General features: G+C 44.0%; 2 protein-coding genes across 5 annotated transcripts in view; one reads left to right on the top strand and one right to left on the bottom strand.

Annotated features, from left to right (window-relative positions):
- The window catches only part of HGSNAT (heparan-alpha-glucosaminide N-acetyltransferase), a 52,928-nt gene extending 48,744 nt beyond the window's left edge, over window positions 1-4,184 (top strand). For 2 of the 3 annotated variants that reach the window (XM_047857638.1, XM_047857637.1), the window contains exons 15-18: window positions 578-655; window positions 1,257-1,327; window positions 1,423-1,535; window positions 2,262-2,790. In XM_047857638.1, the coding sequence (XP_047713594.1) occupies window positions 578-655; window positions 1,257-1,327; window positions 1,423-1,535; window positions 2,262-2,443 (444 nt within the window). In that variant the 3' untranslated portion in view covers window positions 2,444-2,790. Of the gene's footprint in view, window positions 1-577; window positions 656-1,256; window positions 1,328-1,422; window positions 1,536-2,261; window positions 2,791-3,472 lie in introns of those variants that run through there. The other variant, XM_047857639.1, reaches the window with a different exon arrangement.
- Window positions 4,185-8,488: 4,304 nt separating this feature from the next.
- Window positions 8,489-18,101, bottom strand: part of INTS10 (integrator complex subunit 10) — a 32,986-nt gene continuing 23,373 nt past the window's right edge. Inside the window, exons 14-18 of one of the 2 annotated variants that reach the window (XM_047857636.1) lie at window positions 16,739-16,818; window positions 15,267-15,429; window positions 14,106-14,199; window positions 11,077-11,154; window positions 8,489-8,884 (exon numbers count right to left, since the gene is read on the bottom strand). In XM_047857636.1, coding sequence (XP_047713592.1) covers window positions 8,728-8,884; window positions 11,077-11,154; window positions 14,106-14,199; window positions 15,267-15,429; window positions 16,739-16,818 — 572 coding nt within the window. In that variant the 3' untranslated portion in view covers window positions 8,489-8,727. The remainder of the gene's footprint in view (window positions 8,885-11,076; window positions 11,155-14,105; window positions 14,200-15,266; window positions 15,430-16,738; window positions 16,819-18,101) is intronic. The other variant, XM_047857635.1, reaches the window with a different exon arrangement.

The following is an 18,101-nucleotide window of genomic DNA, read 5'->3' as shown; positions in this document are numbered from 1 at the left end:
AAAGTCCAGATTGTACTGTTTCTAAAGTGTTTCTCTGCCTCTAGTTCCACCCTGTCCCCTTCTGTACTGCTGCCAGAATGGGCCATCTGGTAGGCCGTCAGAGCTCGTCCCTTGTTACTAGTTTTTTTGGGGGGGGGAGGGGGGGAGGGGAGTGACTTTCCTCAGCTCCCTCTCACCTATGGGAGAAAGCCTGTGCCTCACAGAGAGACCCACAAGCCCACCTGCCTACCATCTTCCTGCCCATCCCAACCCTCTAGCCTTTGACAATTACCTGCAGCTCAGGGACACATGCTCTTTCAGCCATTTGACATGCTTCTGTGCATGCTGTTCCATTCTGCCCAGATGCCCTTCCTGCTCTGCAGTCGTAGCCTCAACCTGATGGCACTTCCTCTCTGGCATTTCCTCCCCTCCCGAGTTGTCCCCTGTGTCTTGGTGTCTAGTTGTCTAGGGCAGGGGTGACGTTCCATCCCAGCATCTAGCAGCGTGCTTGGCAGACGAGTGATTAGGACACTGGATGAACATGAAATACAAATACACCTTAAGCAGGTCTCTTGGTCATCTGTGTTTTCCTCTCCAGGCAGGAAAAATACTCTTGTATTACAAGGACCAGACCAAAGACATACTGATCAGATTCACTGCCTGGTGTTGTTTTCTAGTAAGTAACCTATGTTCCTCACTGAAATTCCTTCCACACGTATATTTCAAAGAAATAAAATGTTTAGCAGCAGCGGATAGCAGCTATCACCACATCACAGTAGCTGCGTTCTTCACTGGAGTAATGGAGAGAAACAAATCTTTATACCTAAACTCTCAGGTTAGTTTTCTTAGCCAAATGTCTTTATAAGTAAGAGTGTTTGCTGTCAACCAGCTGGCCAGGAATGCCTGAGGAAGTGGTGTGGGTTCTGGTGGGGAGCCAGACCAGAAAGACCAGGCAGACAGCACATTTCCAAAGGTCCGCTTCCAGATCTCCAGGTGGCAGAGTTGAAAGTTTGGCTGTTTGTTTTATCCCTCATGTTTCCTCTCTAATTTATCAATTACTTTACCTTCAACTCAGAAGAATGCTTTGGAGATGTTTTTAAGAATATTTTTTTGAGAATATCTTTATGCATCTTGAAAATATTTTTCCAGTTAAAAGAATAAAATATAAAACACAATTTTCAGCAATTAATGTATTTTCCAGTTTTGAAACACAGTGGTTTTTTTTAATTAATATAAAAAACTAACGTTCTCCCCCCCCCCCCCCCCCCCAATTTCAGGGGCTTATTTCTATTGCTTTGACGAAAATTTCTGAAAATGAAGGCTTTATTCCAATAAACAAAAATCTGTGGTAGGTACAGAAAACCATGTCATTTTCATGTGGGTTGGTCCTGCTGATACTGGATGTGTTCCTCAGGAGCCTGAAACACCCCGTTCACCTCGTAGGTCCATTTCCTATGTCACCACACTGAGCTCCTTTGCCTTCTTCATCCTGCTTATCCTGTACCCTATTGTGGACGTGAAGGGACTGTGGACAGGGACCCCGTTCTTCTACCCAGGTAAGTCACCCAGAGTCGATGATGGTGACCAAGTGGGTCAACCCAGAGACGCTGAGCACGCCCAGTGCTACGTCCCTGGGCCCCCGGCCTCAGTGGCAGATATCCAAGATGCAGGCTGAGGGAGAAAGCAGCCGGGGCCACACTGTCCTAGGCCATGTGCAGGACGTCCTTGGCCTGTTCTGATGCCGTCCACCCATTTTACCTGTTTAGATTGTGGGGTCATAACCAAGCTCCACTTGTTTCTTCAGGAAATGCCGAGTTACGGAGCATCAGAAACCATCCAGGGCATATTAGCCAGCTTCTGATGCTTCAGCAATGGGGCCATGCTTGCCTTCTGAGTGTAAATATACTACCTTACAGATTACGCATAAGAAATATCAAAAGATAAACAGGATGGTTTCCATGCAGTTCTACTTGAAGACTCACTTTAGCCCTTTGATTCTTGTAATAGTTACATTTTTCTAACCCTAGAAAATAGAAGTTCATAATTTTGGCTCTCCTGGCAGATTTAGTATTCACGGATTACACTGTCATAAATATTTTCTGTTTTTGATCAAGCTTACATGTAATAGTATCTAAGATACACATCATGTATTTTTGGCAGTAGCCAATAATGTAGGTGCAAGCTTTTTGGTTTTTTTCACTGAACCCAAGTCAAATTTCCAGAATTAAGTAGATGATCAGATGTGGTTCAGGAAAGCCTTACCTTGTGCATCTCTCCTCCAGGAATGAATTCTATTCTGGTGTACGTTGGCCACGAGGTGTTTGAGAACTACTTCCCCTTCCAGTGGAAGCTGGGGGACAACCAGTCACACAAAGAGCATCTAACTCAGAACATAGTCGCCTCTGCACTTTGGGTGCTCATTGCCTACATTCTCTATAAAAAGAAGGTTTTTTGGAAAATCTGACAGCTCCCACCCAGATGTGTTGCTGGCAGACTCTAGTGGGCCTGGGGGATGTGTTGAAGCAGCCTTTATTAGAGGGAACCATTAATTAAAAATCGATAGGATGTGTGTTTCCAGATGATGGGGAAGAACCCGATGTACTCTGGCTGGTTTACTGTGACACAGCTGTTCATCAGAACCCTGCCTGGATATTTGGGACCTCTGTATTTGCAATGGAGTTGTCTTTTTTTCTCCATCTTCTATGTAAATGTATTTAGAACCTCATTCTGAGGATTTCTCATATAACTTTCCAACAGGGAATTACCGTGGGCATTTTGCGTCTGTGACGGATAAAACAACGTAAAGTCTAATTTGTATTGACCTTGTTTTCTTGCAAACGGCCTTTCCACATGCACATGTGCCAACCAAGAATACCATCATTTCTGTTGCGGCTGACTGTGAGGCTTATCGAATATGAGGTGTAGTAATGTAGCCTAATATTTTCTGGTTAAGTGCACTTTAATATTTCAAGAGAGTCAGAGTAATTTCCTTTTCAGAACTGCAAGGCATTGCTGGGTCCAAAAAATGCCTTTCTATCAGAAGCCATTCTCTCCTGTTCCCCACTTGAAAAAGAAGTTAAAATATAAATGTGTTATTCCCAGTCACTCTTGCTCCTAGTTCCCTACTTACGTACCTGTTTGTCTGTCTGTCTACCCATCTATCTGTCTTTCTGTGTGTCAGATGGTAGCTGGCACCCAGGGTACAGTCGTGGCAGAGAGAAAACACACTGTCTTGCTTGTGGTGCCAGTTCCACCATCCTTGCCATGTGAGATGCCAGCAAGTCTTGTGGCCTCTCAGGGCCTCGGTTTCTTCATTTGTGAAATGAGGGAGAAAGTGATGACCTCTCTGGTCCCTTCCAGCTCTTAGGCTCAGGCAGGATGATACATCGATCGTTTTTCTGAAATCCTTAGGAAAATAATTTTATTACAGAAAACTTCAAAATAAGTGATAATGAAAAGGTTAAAAAACTCTCATTGGAGTAAATCTTTTCAGAATGACCCTCCACAGTGGAGGCAAGCAACTTTCCCGCTTGGAATCCTAACACCGAAGACGTGGTTTCTCAGGAGTGAAGACAGGAGAGCACGCAAAGGGAAACAGCACGTTTCATATGATGCATCACCATGCTTCTGACTTTTCTGGGAGAGTTCCATATAGAAGGAAAGGTGGAACAGGTTGTACTTCGCGTGGTGACCCGGGGCCACCTCCACGGGGCTGTGGCTGTTGCCACTGACAGACGGCTGTCTGGCTGGTGTTCCAGCTTGGACCTCTACCCCGGACCCTCAACTCCACTGTAACGGCCCACTGGACCCTCTGCCCGGACGCCCGCCAGCACCCATCCTCCCTTCTTCCCACCTCTTTTCCCACATTCAGACTTTTCATCTGGATTTTCCTAGCTCGTGGATGGGTCTCTTTGTCTCTAGGTATGAAACTCTGTCACATTTCACCCCCCTTTACCTCCTCTATCCCCCTGTTTTCCATATTTAGCCATTCCCCTCTCTTGTCACTTCCATCCCATCTTCCATCCGAAAAGCCTGCATTCTCACTGTGGCTGCCTTGTTACTCTAATCCGGGCTCTTGTAATCATTTGTTTTTAAACCTCTTTTTATATATTTTGAGAAAGGGAGAGACAGCATGTGAGCGGGGGAGGGGCAGAGAGAGAGGGAGACACAGAATCTGAAGCAGGCTCCAGGCTCTGAGCTGTCAGCACAGAGCCCCATGTGGGGCTCAAACCCATGAATCGCAAGCTCATGACCTGAGCTGAAGTTGGACATTTAACCAATTGAGCCACCCAGTTGCCCCTATAATTATTTTTAAACGGGCCTCCTCCCTCAGCCCTTCCCTCTGTAAAGTCGCTATCCATTGCCTCTAAATTAAGCTTTATAAAGCAGAACTTGAGTAAGATCACCTCTGCAACAGCTTTGCCTGGCATTATGTATAGAAGCACCCTCAGGGGAGCCCACACAGCTTCCAGACATATCTTCCAGCCACCTGTCCCATGCCGGGCCCACCCTCCTCCTCCCGCCTCAGCACTTAGCACCTCCCGCTCTGACTTTGGAGTCTTCTGGTTTATTTTTTTCCCTTAATTTGCTCCCGTGTACACCTGACCTGTAGGCCCCCTACTTCTAAGGCAACTTCTCTAATCTCGTATTTTCATCCAAAAGTAGTATTTTCTTCCTCTCATAATACTCTACTGGGATCAATCCCATGGCATTTTTTCGCTTTCTGCCTCGTATGATGGTTCCTTGTGTACATGTCTAATTTCCCACACTAGACTGTGAGCTTAAGGGCAAGAATTATGCCTTGTTCATCTGCATATTCCTCCTGGTGCAAACACAGTGCCTCGTACTTAGGCGCTAAATAAACATTTATTAAAGCAAAGCAATGGTGGTGGTTTTTTTGACAGTATTTTAAATGCTGATAAAACGAGTGTGTGTGGTGTGCCCCATGAAAATGTGCATGGAGCTAATGTGTACAGGGACAGGTACTGAGGAAAGCTGCCGCTCCCCTTCTCTTGCAGTGAGCCACCGCACATGGTCACGGTGTGTCATCATCCCAAATCGCAGCAGGCAGAGCTAGTTGGGCCTCTCCAGATGAGTTATCCAGAAGCATTTCTCGAATGGGGGAGTATTTCAGGGTGTATGGAACCGGAAGGACCAGGTAGTCCTGATTCAGCCTGCTTGCAAGGAAAACTTACCTCACGGAAGGCCTGAGGTGGGCTGGCTCCTGCACACCTCCCGGGGCTCAGCCAGCTCTCTTCACTGTAAGGGAAGTCACAGCATGACTCCTAAGATACCTGACGCCTTGCTCTTGTCAAGCTAAGGTTGTTTTCCCTCTGGTAAGGCATTATGACTGAAGGGGGTTCCTGGAGAAATGGTAAACTCTGTATTTGCCTCAGTTGTTTGTCAATGGGCTGCAGGTTATGATGAAATTTAATTTTACCTGTCATTTCCTTCTTGCCTTTGTTCCCCACATCACTATGGAGGGGTGATGTTGAGGCTCCAGGAAACTGAGTCGATAGGTTTCTGGAGGTGGCTGTTGATAAAATTGCCTTTTAAATCTTGTAATTTACCAAGCAAGATATTTGTAAACTGTGACTCACGTCCTGTAAGACTGTGATCCCTATCAGTTGGCCATTTGTTTTCTTTCCTCTCCTTTGTCCTGGGGCAGCCAGAAGTGCCTGAGGAGTTATCACACACATCCCACCTGGCAGGGGGGGACGGGGCAGTGTGCTAGCCTGCACTTTGTCCTTAGCCCACCCCTTGCTCCCTCATTATCTAATTGTGTATGTCAAAACACTGCCGTTGACAAAAGATGCCATTATCTTGCTGGCTTTCCTTTGCCAGCAAAGAATTCCATCCAAAGTGCGGGCTGTGAGGACAGCTGGACTCACTCCCAGCTAGTGGTGAGCACACGGTTTCCCAGTGTCCCATTACCATTTTGGGTTCTGGTGGAATTCTGTCCTATTGGAGCTTTCTGTATAGAAATCAGTTCTGTGGGTTTCCCACCTTTTATGGCTGTTCTTAAATTTGCTGTGGTTTGTAGCCACGCCCTTCTACTTCAATACAGGAGGCAGTTTTCCTTCTGATATTTGAACTCCAAAGGTGGTTCAGCTTGTGAACTGGTCCCTCCGTCTAGCCAAATCCGGCCTGTGTCAGCTCTGTGCAGGGACAGTTTGTATCAGTTTAACATATCCCAGGTGATGCCCGTCCCAGGTCAAAGAGAAACAAAGCCAGCTAATGAGCTGAGGGCAGACTAATACTACTGCAGTGGGGGCTGGTGTGAACGGAAATTGTTTCCTGGAAAAAAAGTCTGGAGACTTTAAAGGCTGGGTGTGCGGGAAAGCCACCGAGGGCGTGATGGGGTCGGTCTGTGTGGATTTGAGTTGGCGCTTCTCCTTGTGATGGGAGGTGGTGGTGCCAAGTGCAAAGTGCCCGCCTGAGGCCCTTTTTCTCCTGGATATTTACATTTCAGAGACAGCTCTGGGTGGTAGTTTTACATCTCAAAGGGCAGCGGAAGGATTTATAATTGCCAGCTTTCTAAAAATAACTGCTCTGGGGAGGGGGGTTTTTCAGAGACCTATCTGTTCACGTTTTGGCTGGAACATGTTTTGGCTGCAGCTTTCTCAGGCAGGCATTTTAAGGGGGGGGCCTACGTCACCCTGGGTCCGTGGACTTATGGACCAGCTGCTAGAAGCTGTCCTGGAGTTGGGTTTGGATGACTCCTCATGTGCCAGAGGTCTGCAGCCTCCTCCTGGCCCCTGCCTTGTCTGCAAACTTGATCTGAGTTTCGTTTTACTCTATGGCATTTCCCCTGCAATTCTTCACACAGGAGGGGGCACCACTGAATTATAAAAGATGATTGGTTCTTTTTTATACCTACACATTTGGGTATCAGAAAGTCTTGTTTTCATGTATACTGCCCCCAAACACTGATCTGAGGAAGGATTATAAAACCAAAAGGTAAGAGTGTTTAATTTGAAAGCTGTTTTGGGTCCAACACACTCCTCGATAAAAACAAGATGGTTTATATATTTGTAATCAACTTATATTAAATTGGCAAAAACTTTTAAAACGAGCTGGGGGGAATATTTTCTGAAAGCAGATGTCTATTAAACCACTTTACTGATTTTAATACAGTTGACCTGTAGCAGGATTCTTGCACAGGGAGTCATGACACGGAGGTTTTTCTTTCCAGGAAGCAACTTTATGCCTGCCAGCACCATTCAGTTGGGTTCCTACCCAAAGAACTGAGTCCCGAACACCACATGGCATAGTTTTTATGTATTTTTTACTTGTCTCCCATATTTGGTAACACAAAAACATGTAGTCTGATTAAGTGGTCTCATGTTACAAGGCCCGGAGGGATGTGGTCAAGTACTAGAATAGCAGGGTTGTCTTGAGGTGTTTTTTTTTTTTTCTTTCTTTAGGGAGGGGACCCTACCACAGACCCTTGAACAACAAAGGTTTGAAAAGCACAGGTCCATTTATACATGGACTTTTTACAGCACAGTACTGTAAATATATTTTTTTATGATTTCCTTAATAACATTTTCTTTAGCCTCTTTTATTAGAGCGAGAGAGAGCGCGTGCAAGCAAGGGTGAACAGGGGAGGGGCAGAGAGAGGGAGAGAAAGAATCCCAAGCAGGCTCCCAGATGCAGGGCTTGAACTCACGAACCATGAGATTATGACCTGGGCTGAAATCAAGAGTCAGACACTTAACAGACTGAGCCACCCAGGCGCCCCTCTAGCATACTTTAAGAATATAGTATGTAGTACATATAATATACAAAATACGTGCTAATGGTTTATGTTATCAGTAAGGCTTCTAGTCAACAGTAGGCTATTAGATAAGTTTTGGAGGAGTCAAAAGTTGTATGTGGATTTCGACTGTGCAGTGAGTGGGGGGCATGCCAGCACCCTCAGGAGCCCCTACATCGATCAAGGGTCAACTGTGTATCTAAAATTTTTAATGCACATAACTGAATAACTTCTTAGCCTTTCATTCTGAGCCCCTAGAAACAATATTTGTCTGATGTTTACCTGACATACTTCAGGACAGCAAAAGAAGGAGATAAACCTGAGAGCTAACACTGCCGAGCACTTGGGACAGTTGTTCATCCACAGATTTCACAAGAGGTAACACTTCTTCACAGCTGTGAGGGGAGTGCCTGAGGCACAGAGTTAGCCTGTCCCAGTGTGGGGTGTGGGGGGGTTGGGGAAGGGCAGGAAAGGGCTGGGAGTCAGGAGCTAGGTGAAGGGAGGAGGTGCCTCACCCCCCCACTGGCTGCTCCTTCACTGGAAGTTTACTCAGGTTCATTTTGGCACAAAAGTTTTCGGTATTAAAACTTCCTGAATGAAAAGGTCTGAAAAGTATTTTGATATGTAATACCTACCAAAGCCTAACTACGGAAAAGAAAACCTTGAGGTCATGAATACTATCCTTTTAAGTAAAGTACACTCTTGTTCAGAATCTCACAAGAACTGAAATAAATTTTTAAAAGCCCCAAATTTAGAATGACTTTTATTTACAAAACAGGTTCTTTTGTTTTACAAAACTTACAAAAATGACTTAAAAATAGAAATAGCTTCTCAGGCTCTTGGGAACTACTTTTAAGCAACAAGGAGTCAGAACTCAGATGGTTTTCTTCTTTCTAAGAGTTGTAACAGCAACATTTATGAATGCTTTATCGCTTCACAAAAAAATCACACGGCTCTGAGCTGCCTTCCTCTGGTGGAAAGGGCTCTGGTCAGGCCAGAGTCTGAAGGAGCAAGATCTTCTCGTTGATGCAGAACCTGTGTAGCACCACCATCAAGTTCTCGCCACAGCGGGACACCTGACGCTCCATGGCCAGGCGGAAGTCCTCCTTCACGCCCTTGGTGATGCCCCGAGTGACCGTGTGGTGCCTGAGGGCAGTGACAGGGAAACAGGTGGACACCACAGTTAGTGCCAGCATCACCGGTCAGTGTTTCTGGGGCAGGAGTAAAACCTGACTGAAATCTACGTATAAGTAAAACATTTAAAAAAGGAAGAAAAGCCCTAACCAAACAACCCCCCCTGCCCATTCCTTCTCAGAAAGTTAAAACTAGACAGACATTTCCCCATTCCATTAAAGTCTCTTTTAAACACCCAAACATCCAGTAAAGTGCCACCCGCTTTGCTTCTGAACTCCTGCAGGTCTGATGCTAACGCATCCCTGTGCTGACTTGTGCACAGTTCTGTTACTCTGGGCCGCCTGGGTCCAGTCCACGTGGCCACACAGCTCCCGTCCGGACAGGCCAGCCGAGTGTGGAGGCAGCAGCAGGGAGGAGGGAGAGCAGAATGAGCCAGTCACCACACTGAGCTCGGGCCTGGGGCACTGTGATAAGGCTCAGAGAGGCCAGGGGCTTGTACACAGCCACTGTGGTTCCAAGCGGGTCTCTCTCCCGGTGATGCCAGAACAGGACAGCTCCGCTAAGTGCTGAGCCCACCCAGACTCGGTCTGTGTGAGAAGCAGCGGGAGGAGCTGGAGGTCCCAAGACAAGAGTCTGGCAGGGGTGGGAAGAGAGAAGCAAAACCGCCGAAGAACAGCCAGTGGCCTGCAAAAGCCTACTGGGGCCCAGATGCGGTCCACGCGCTCAGGAGGCGTGCACCTTTGTGGAGGCTCAGTGGGAGCGCACGCAAAGTGTCTAGCTATGCCCGGAAGTTGTGCTGCAGAGGAGCTCACAAAGGAAATCCCACAAAATCCCAGAAAACTTAAGGCACCAAAATGAAGAAAGGAAAAGAAAACTCTAGCAAAACTCAATGGGTTCAGTTAAGAGGAGAGGAGTTTTAACTACCACGTGAGTAATGTAGTAGGTGTAGACCAATAGAAGGCACCTCCATTCCCCGTGTCTCTACTGCCTCACTTCCCTCAGACACACTAACAGGGATTTTAACTTAGCTTTTTATATACTGGCCAAAATAAAACTTGAAACCACTCTAAAATGTTCCTGGTTTTTTAAAACTTGTATTATCATATAAAATACAACAGAAGTCAAAAAGTTACAATGCAACAGAAGTAAAAACAAAACTAGGCTCTGTCAGGCTAGCAAAGATATTACAGGACACTCTACAATGCCCATGGGCATTTTAAAGAACTATACAGTAAAACAGCAGCAGTGCCATGGAGAAAACACAGGGTCCTTTGTGGACATTTTCAGTGAAGTTGGCTGGTTCACTCAGTATTAAGGGCACAGTATCAGTGAGGCTGAGGCCATGAGTCACACTGGGAATAGACATGGACCCATTTCAGCAGCCCTGAGATGCTCTTTTCTGCATCTCAGACTGCAACCCCAAATGGGAGCCAACCCACTGACCACCCGGAAGTTACTGGTATTTGCAGACAGCAAACTAACAGACAGGCTTTGAAAGCTCAAAGCAAATTCTTCCCTTAACACCAGTAAAAATATAATAAAATGTGTATCCTGCTGATGGCTCAATGGCATTGTTTCTACATATAAAGTAGTGCAACTCAATTATATTTCTATCAGAGTCTATTCCTCTGGTAAGTTTGGATGAAGACGAGAATTAGTTAGCTTTTGTAGTTTAAGGGCCAGATAAATCAGCTAATAAAGGCAGCATTCCAAATATTTTCAATTTAGAAAGGGAAGGTCTGAAAATCAGTATCAGTGGCAGGGAAATAGTGTGCTAAGGCCCAGTTAGACCAGAACATCAACACTGGTCACTAAGATGAAAAATCCACAAATAAAAATTTATTTAAAATAAGCTTCGGCATCCTTACATATTTATGAATGAATGCCTTATGTTTTATCAAAAGAGATAACACAGTCTAGTGCCTAACCTAATGTGCACTTTAACACAGTTTTTTAATATAACTTCCATTTTTTTCCAGATCCATAATGATTTTTAAATTGAACACAAAAACACTGGCAACTTATGGAAAAAAATAAGAAATGTTACAATATTACAACCAGATGGTTTGCCAAGGAATGCAGAACAAATTAAAAAAATAAATAAAGCATGAAAAAGAGCACTGAGGCACAGAGAGCTGAAAACCATGGGCAGTACAACATGTGGACAAAACGCACACTATGAGCAGGTGTTTTCCACTTGGTACCTGTCAGCAGTCTGTATGCTGGGCTGAAGCACAGGTAAGAATTCCTGCTGCAGTAACCCCATGGGAGGGCTAGAAGGCCTTTAAAAAACAGCAAACAGCAGCATTCAAACACCCACACCGACTCACCCTGCACTGCAAAAACAACACGCCAGAGAAAATGCACAAGACTGGAACAGACTATGCAGAAACCCTTGAACTTCCAGAGGGCCCCTGGCAACAGTGGTGTCTTGGGGGAGGACGGGAGAAGCTAGCAGCCTTCTCCCTGCACCTGCTGCCGGGGCATGTCCAGAGCATCTTGTTCTGGGGCCCCGAGCTCAGCCCACTCAACATCTGGTGTAAAAGCCACCGAGGAAGAGGATGGCGGGATGCAACTGAACAGCAGTGGGGCTAACACGTGAGAAGACACATTTCAAATCCAGCCTCCTTCACTCTCCACTCTGCTCAGGCCCCCGCCAATCCCATTGATAAACCTGGGGATTGCTGGTAACCATCGTTGCCAAGACTGAAGCCTCCAACTGAAGAGGCACTTCCAAGAGGCCTAGAGGGGCTGGCAACGTGTTTGATAAAGAAAGGTTGAGCCTGAATTTCAAAAAATATTGAGAAAAGGAATAGATGGGGGCAAAAAAAGTCTGGGACCCATGGCTTTGCAGAATTTCATAACAAAGATTTAGTGCACAGGACACTGTTTTTCCATTTTCGTCTAGTCTAATGCCAACTAAGAGACTGCAAATATCAGCATAGAAATAGTTCTCTATTTTAAAATATGTAACGACAGAATGTCTATGTAATGAATAAAGAGCTTATTCCTTCTGTTGGTCAGGCCCCGGGTGCCCTCAGCATCAGTACTGTCCCCACTTGGCATCTGAGCAGGCCAGGATGGACTCACAACCTTACCCAAGGGGAGGGCTGTATACTGCTCTCAACACCTCTGCTACTCAGCTGGAGGCACCCCCCAAAGATCTGCGATGGCTTCAGAGAATTTGTTTGGAACCCAAAGGGAAAAGGAATATAGATAGTTTTATTCAAGATTCAAATCCTAGCCCCCTTAGACGAGCTCTCTGGCTTTCACAGCATGCTTCTCCTGATGTAGTTTATGGGTAATTTTAAATGCAGGTTTCAAATGAACTTTGAGATTCACCCAGCAAAGACTGGGCAAATTCCTACAAGAAATACAGCTAAGTAACAATCCCTATTCCTGCTTCCATGATGATAGAACAGCAGGCTTACCAAGAGGCTTAATGGTCTTCGACAGGGAGTTAGAAGAAATTGAAGTTTATAGTGACCAAGGTGGGGGAGCACGGAATTATCTCTCAAAGCCTAGACACGCATGCTGCGCATCCCTACCTTACTCTAAACAACCCTTTACAATGAGATCATCTGGGCGCTGAAAAGCCCCTGCTTTCGCTCCTTGTCCTAGGGGTTTCTGCAGGTAACCAGGTCACTGTTCAGCACCATACAAACTGCCTACAGAAGAAAGGTTCAGTATAATGAAATCTGAGATCCAACTGTTGATTTTTTAACAGCCCGTTCCCTCACATCTCTACAAATGGTTAAGCATTATCTGAAGTGAGAGATCACCTGTAAGTATAACCCTAAGTAAATGGAGTTGATGCTACTAAGGCTGTCTCCAGATTATGGTGATTTGGATGGTGAGTGTTACTGTGAATTAACTAAAAAGCTATTAATAATAGATATGTTTTGTATATCCAGCCTCAAAACCTAGGAATCTTTTAAGCCCACAAAAGGGGTTACCTAAGCTCCCATATCAAAAAAGTCATCTTTATTCTCAAACACTGTTAAGAGTATTTTAATGATGCAATTATTTTCCCCATAATTCTTAGTTGTAGTCTTGCAGAAGAGAATGGAGAGAGGAAGAGGAGCATGTCCAGACCGGCTCGCCTAAGCATCCTACTGTATAAAGGTCTTGTGTTTTTAAAAAAGAGCATTTTGTTCTGTTATTTTAGATATTTAGAATATTTATTAATAATATTTACAAGATGAAGGACAAAAACCCCATTTAATCTCCTCTCATTCTTTAGAATGGATTCCACAAGACCCTTTTCTCAACAGGAGTAATGTTTGCTATGCCCCAAATTACTGAGGTGATACATATCCAGAATGAGCATCTCATACTTCCCTCTCAACATCTCTAAGGCTCTACAAATATAGAACAAGATGTGAATTTTTGCTCTCAATAACTGAAAACTTGTTCATGTCACAATTGAAAGAAAAAGGAAAATGTTTTCAGCCTTAGTAACACTCCCTTCTCACTCAGGGCTCAGTCTCTTGCAGTGACTCTGACAATGACTCACAGCCATGCTGAGTATGCAGGACGCAAAGGAGGAAGTATGAAAATAAAACTACACGTGGCATTTACAGCACAGAGGATATATTATCCAAACTACAATGAGTATTGAAGGATAGAAGCAAGATTTATGAGCTATTTAAAAATCATAAATGGTCACTAACTTTATCTAGGGGTGGGAGGACATGCCTGAGACCAGGCACCCCACCATTATTTCTTGGGGCAGGTGTGTTTTGCGTGGGGGCACTAGACCCAGCTACTGACCCTTGTGCTATGTAAGCAATTACTGCTTAGAAAGGCTTCAAATAAACACTGAAATCCAAGTATAGTTTCTAAATAAAGTCTGTTGTTTTCCCTAATCCAATACAACTTTAATTACACATGACTCTTCTTAATTAAAAACATTCTATGTCTAACCAGAAATTTATAGGGTTACCCTGTCAATTTTGGAAAGGAAAAGATAATCATGAATGAGACTTCTGTTTAGTGAAAAGGTTTCAAAAGTGACAGAGGTACCCCAATTTGAACAACGTTTTACTGGAAATGTACTTAACGAAACACCAAGTTTCAGAAGGTACCCAGAATCAACTCTACTTTCAAAAACAGAGACCAGGTTTGGATTCCTTTCTATTACATTTCTGAAAGACACAGGAACTTATAAATACTTCCTACAAGCACACAAAAGGTGAGCACTTAGCACAGAAGAGCAAGACAGCATGCTTACTTGATCAGCATTCCTTGATTGGGTAGTAATTCCAGATGGATTTTCCCACCTTCTTGAGTTCTTAAGTAGGCGAATTCCTCCAGCATATCGATATCTGCAGGCCAGATTCAGGTTAACCACATGTAGAAACAAGGTACCCTGCTCTCTGAGATGTGGAACAGGCTTGCAGTGACTGCGTAACTTGCCCATGGCCAGCCCGCTAACTAGAGTCAGTACCGGAACCCGGGTCTGTCTTGTTGCCAAATTAGTGATTCTTATACTAACCAAACCACCTCATTAAGATAAATTTATTTCTCATACAGATGCTAATAAAGACATTCTGTATGGTCATACCAGCAAAACCTGTTTTTGTTTTTTTTTTTTTAAGTAGGCTTTACGCTCAGCACGGAGCCCCACGTAGGGCTTGAACTCACAATCCTGAGATGAAGACCTGGGCTGAAATCAACAGTGGGACGCTTAACTAACTGAGCCACCCAGGCACCCCAGCAAAGTCTTTTGTTTTCTTAGTAAGAAATGAAAGTGGCAGTGGTGTTGTATCCCCGAAAATAGTTAAGAAATCCTGCTCTAGGCGCTTGGACAAAGACAGCACATTCCTCACACCACAGGTGGTCTTTCCCTAGGAAGAGTATGAAATACAACACTTCCTCCCTATTGTCAAAAACAACTGCTGGGCTACACGCATGTTTGGTGGGGACTCAGTGGCAGCTGTAACAGCTGTGACATGGTGCTCTAACAGCTGACCCCGGGGGGGGGGGGGGAGGGGGGGGGACAGTCAGGGCCCTAAGAGAGGCCCCAGGAGGCCCTCTGCCAGTAGATGAAGGCCAATGAACTGCTATATTCTATGGCCTCACAGCCAATCTGGGCCTGTCAGGAACTTGAAGGCTATTAATTTAGGCATCTTGGGTATCTTCCCAGAAGTCGCTGCAAGTGGAAAATGTACTTGGGCTACTAATATTCCTGATTCATTGCATCACCTCTGTGAAGCCTTTTATGACTCTCATGAGACCAACTGCCACAGTCCCATTTTTAATCACCATTCTGTCTTTCTTTCCCCCAGAGAAAACCATTATTTCTACCTAGAATGGTTGATTTCTTGTACCATGTGTTCATTCTATAAAAAAAAAGTCAGAATTTCTTATGCTTAAATAAGAAAAAGGATACTTGTAACATAATTGAAAAAATTCTCATATTGGAAATTTCCTTGTTGGCAAATCTTATTGACAGCTTTCAAGAAGAGATTCTCTCCCCGTGGCCACTCTTGCTGAAGCAAGACGATCACATGCCCCAGTGCCATGTCGTCCCTGCTGTCTGTGAAAGCTCGCAGCTGCAAGACAAGGATTTGTGCAGATACAGAAGGAAAAGGAAATCATGAGGTGATCTTAAATATATCAAATATCACTTCCTTAAAAAATGCTGCTATATGGGGCACCTGGGTGGCACCCCAGTTGGTAGAGTGTCTGACTTTGGCTCAGGTCATGATCTTGTAGTTTGTGGGTTTGAGCCCCGCGCTGGGTTCTGTGCTGACAGCTCAGAGGCTGCAGCCTGCTTTGGATTCTGTGTCTCCCTCTCTCTCTGCCCCTCCCCTGCTTGCACTCTGTCTCTCTCTCAAAATAAAGATTAAAAAAAAATGAAAATGTGTGATATCAAGAACAAAACAGAATACCTGCTTGCTATGCAAACATCACAACTGCCTTCTGATGGGGGTGGGTCCTAACCAAAGAAACCTCGGTTCCCTCTGTGCTGTGAACAAGGTCTCTGGCAGCGTACTCCGTGAGCATTGTGATGGGAGCTGGATGTGCATGGTGGGCTGGAAGCTTTGACTTTGGGAAAAGGGCAACAGAAGTTGAGTCGTTCTGTATATCAGAGAGAGGAATTTGGGGATTTCTTTTAAGGGGACGGTTGTGGGCCAGGGTGGGCAAGAAGCCTTGTAGGAGAGGAGGGTGTGAGGAGAACATGGACTGGGGAGAAGAAAGGCACTGAGCAACAAAGAAGGAAGCAGGAGTGTGAACTGGAGAAACGGCAAAAGAACGTTTTGTTCTAAATGAGCAGCGAGGCTTCAAATCACACTTCAAATGGTTTCTGTCTCCCCAGGTGATTCTGACCATGAGTTAAGTCTGGGAATTATGGCCCTAAAGCAGAGACCCAATACTGCTGTTCTCCTGCTCACAAGCCTTGGTGAAATGCAGGCCGAGGCTCCGCTCCACCTGCAGCCACAGGCCTGGCGTTCTTCTGACAATCTTTAAACTGGCCCAGTGGTCATCTGGTGGTGGTCATCCTAATGCCTGGAATGCTTTCACCCCCCACATCTTTAGGATAATAAACTCACATCCCTCTACGAACCCAATGGCATTTGTATTCTCTTCTTCTAGCCAATACATTCTGACATACGTTAATGCATAAAGTATTTACTGAACATCACTATGGGCAAGGATATTTGCATAACTGTCCCACTATTCTTTGTAAACTGCTCAAGGATGGGGGTCATCTCCTACTCATTAGTGCCTAGTACAGTTCACAACTAGTATTTGTCAATTCCTAGCTCATGTAATCTCCCCACTACACCAAGTCACTCTAGATCATCACAGCAATGTTCCAAATTAAATTTCTTTAAGGCCAATCAACTTTCAGCTTACCTTAAAACAAGCTAACATTAAATGCAGGCAGTACGGCATGATGGCCTTACTGGTACAAGGCAGAAGCTTCAGGTCTGAACCTAATAAAAAGTCCACAATATGTTTGTTATTATTGAAGAAAACAGCTTTGAAAAGCAAATGTTTAAGACTTTTTCCAGAAAAAAAGATAAGCAACAGTCATATGACTTCAAATATAGTTAAACCATGATTATATGTAGTGATGATGAAATTGGTTTTTTGAAGGGTCTCTGGATTTCACTTATCAATCTTCTTTCCTAACCCTGCTTAAATACTTTTTATAAAACATTTCAAATGTATAGAAAATTACATAAAGAATATTACAAATACCACTGTGATCAACACTCAGCTCTATAAAATGTTAACATTTTGCTTTAAAGATTTTATATAAAATATCACAAATTCAGTTGAAGCCTCCTGTGTACCTTTTCAGACCATGTCCTCTTCCATTACCCTAATGTAGCTATTATCCTGAATGTGATGTTTTTCATTTCTATGCAACAACAAAGAAGAAAGTTTTGCAAGTTCTCAGTTTACTAAATAAATGGCATCATATTATATGCATCCTTCTGAAAACGGTTTTTGGTACTAATACCTATAGTTCTAGCTGACAGTTTTTACTCTTTATGTATTATTCTGCTATTTACATATGCCACAATTCATTTATCCATTCTTTTATGGGGGACACTGAGCTATCCAATTTTTCACTATTACAAACAATGCTGAAATAAACATTCTTATATACATTTTCTTGTGCACTTGTGGAAAAAAAACTTCAGGCAATAATTTTCCAACCAAGACCTTAATCCTTTCCTTTATGGTGTATGCTCTTTATATCCTAAATCCTTCTCTACCCTGAGGACAAAAGTAGCAAGAAATAATGGAGATGTTATGCACACATATTTACACATGTTTATGTATCTAAAACAAAAGGTTCATTGAACAAAAGGTTCAATTTAGCCTTTGTACAGGAGATGCACTCATTTTAATGATACTATTAGACTCTACGTCATTAAAAAAGAAAACATCTGGTTGAAATTCATGACCCAGTGGGTAAGGACCCAAGTTGGAAAGGCACTGATCTAAGAAACTTAACTAGAAAAGGTATACAACTAGGTAATGAGATGTTCAACTGCAACAGCTAAATTGGTCTCCAAAGTGTTGGTGTGAGTTTATATACCTTCCAGAAGCAGACAGGCAATGTGTGTCTTCATATCCTGGTAACCAGGGTTGCTACTCTCTAATCCCTGCATTCTGATGTGTGTGAAATGGTAGCCTACTGTTTTAATCTGAAGTCACCATATTGCTAATAGGTTAAAAGTTTTCTTTCTTTTTTTTTTTTTTT

This window comes from Prionailurus viverrinus, chromosome B1, assembly GCF_022837055.1.
Source record: "Prionailurus viverrinus isolate Anna chromosome B1, UM_Priviv_1.0, whole genome shotgun sequence".
NCBI classification, from domain to species: domain Eukaryota; kingdom Metazoa; phylum Chordata; class Mammalia; order Carnivora; family Felidae; genus Prionailurus; species Prionailurus viverrinus.
Note: the sequence above shows the minus strand (reverse complement) of the source record. Positions and strands in the feature narration are given on the sequence as shown.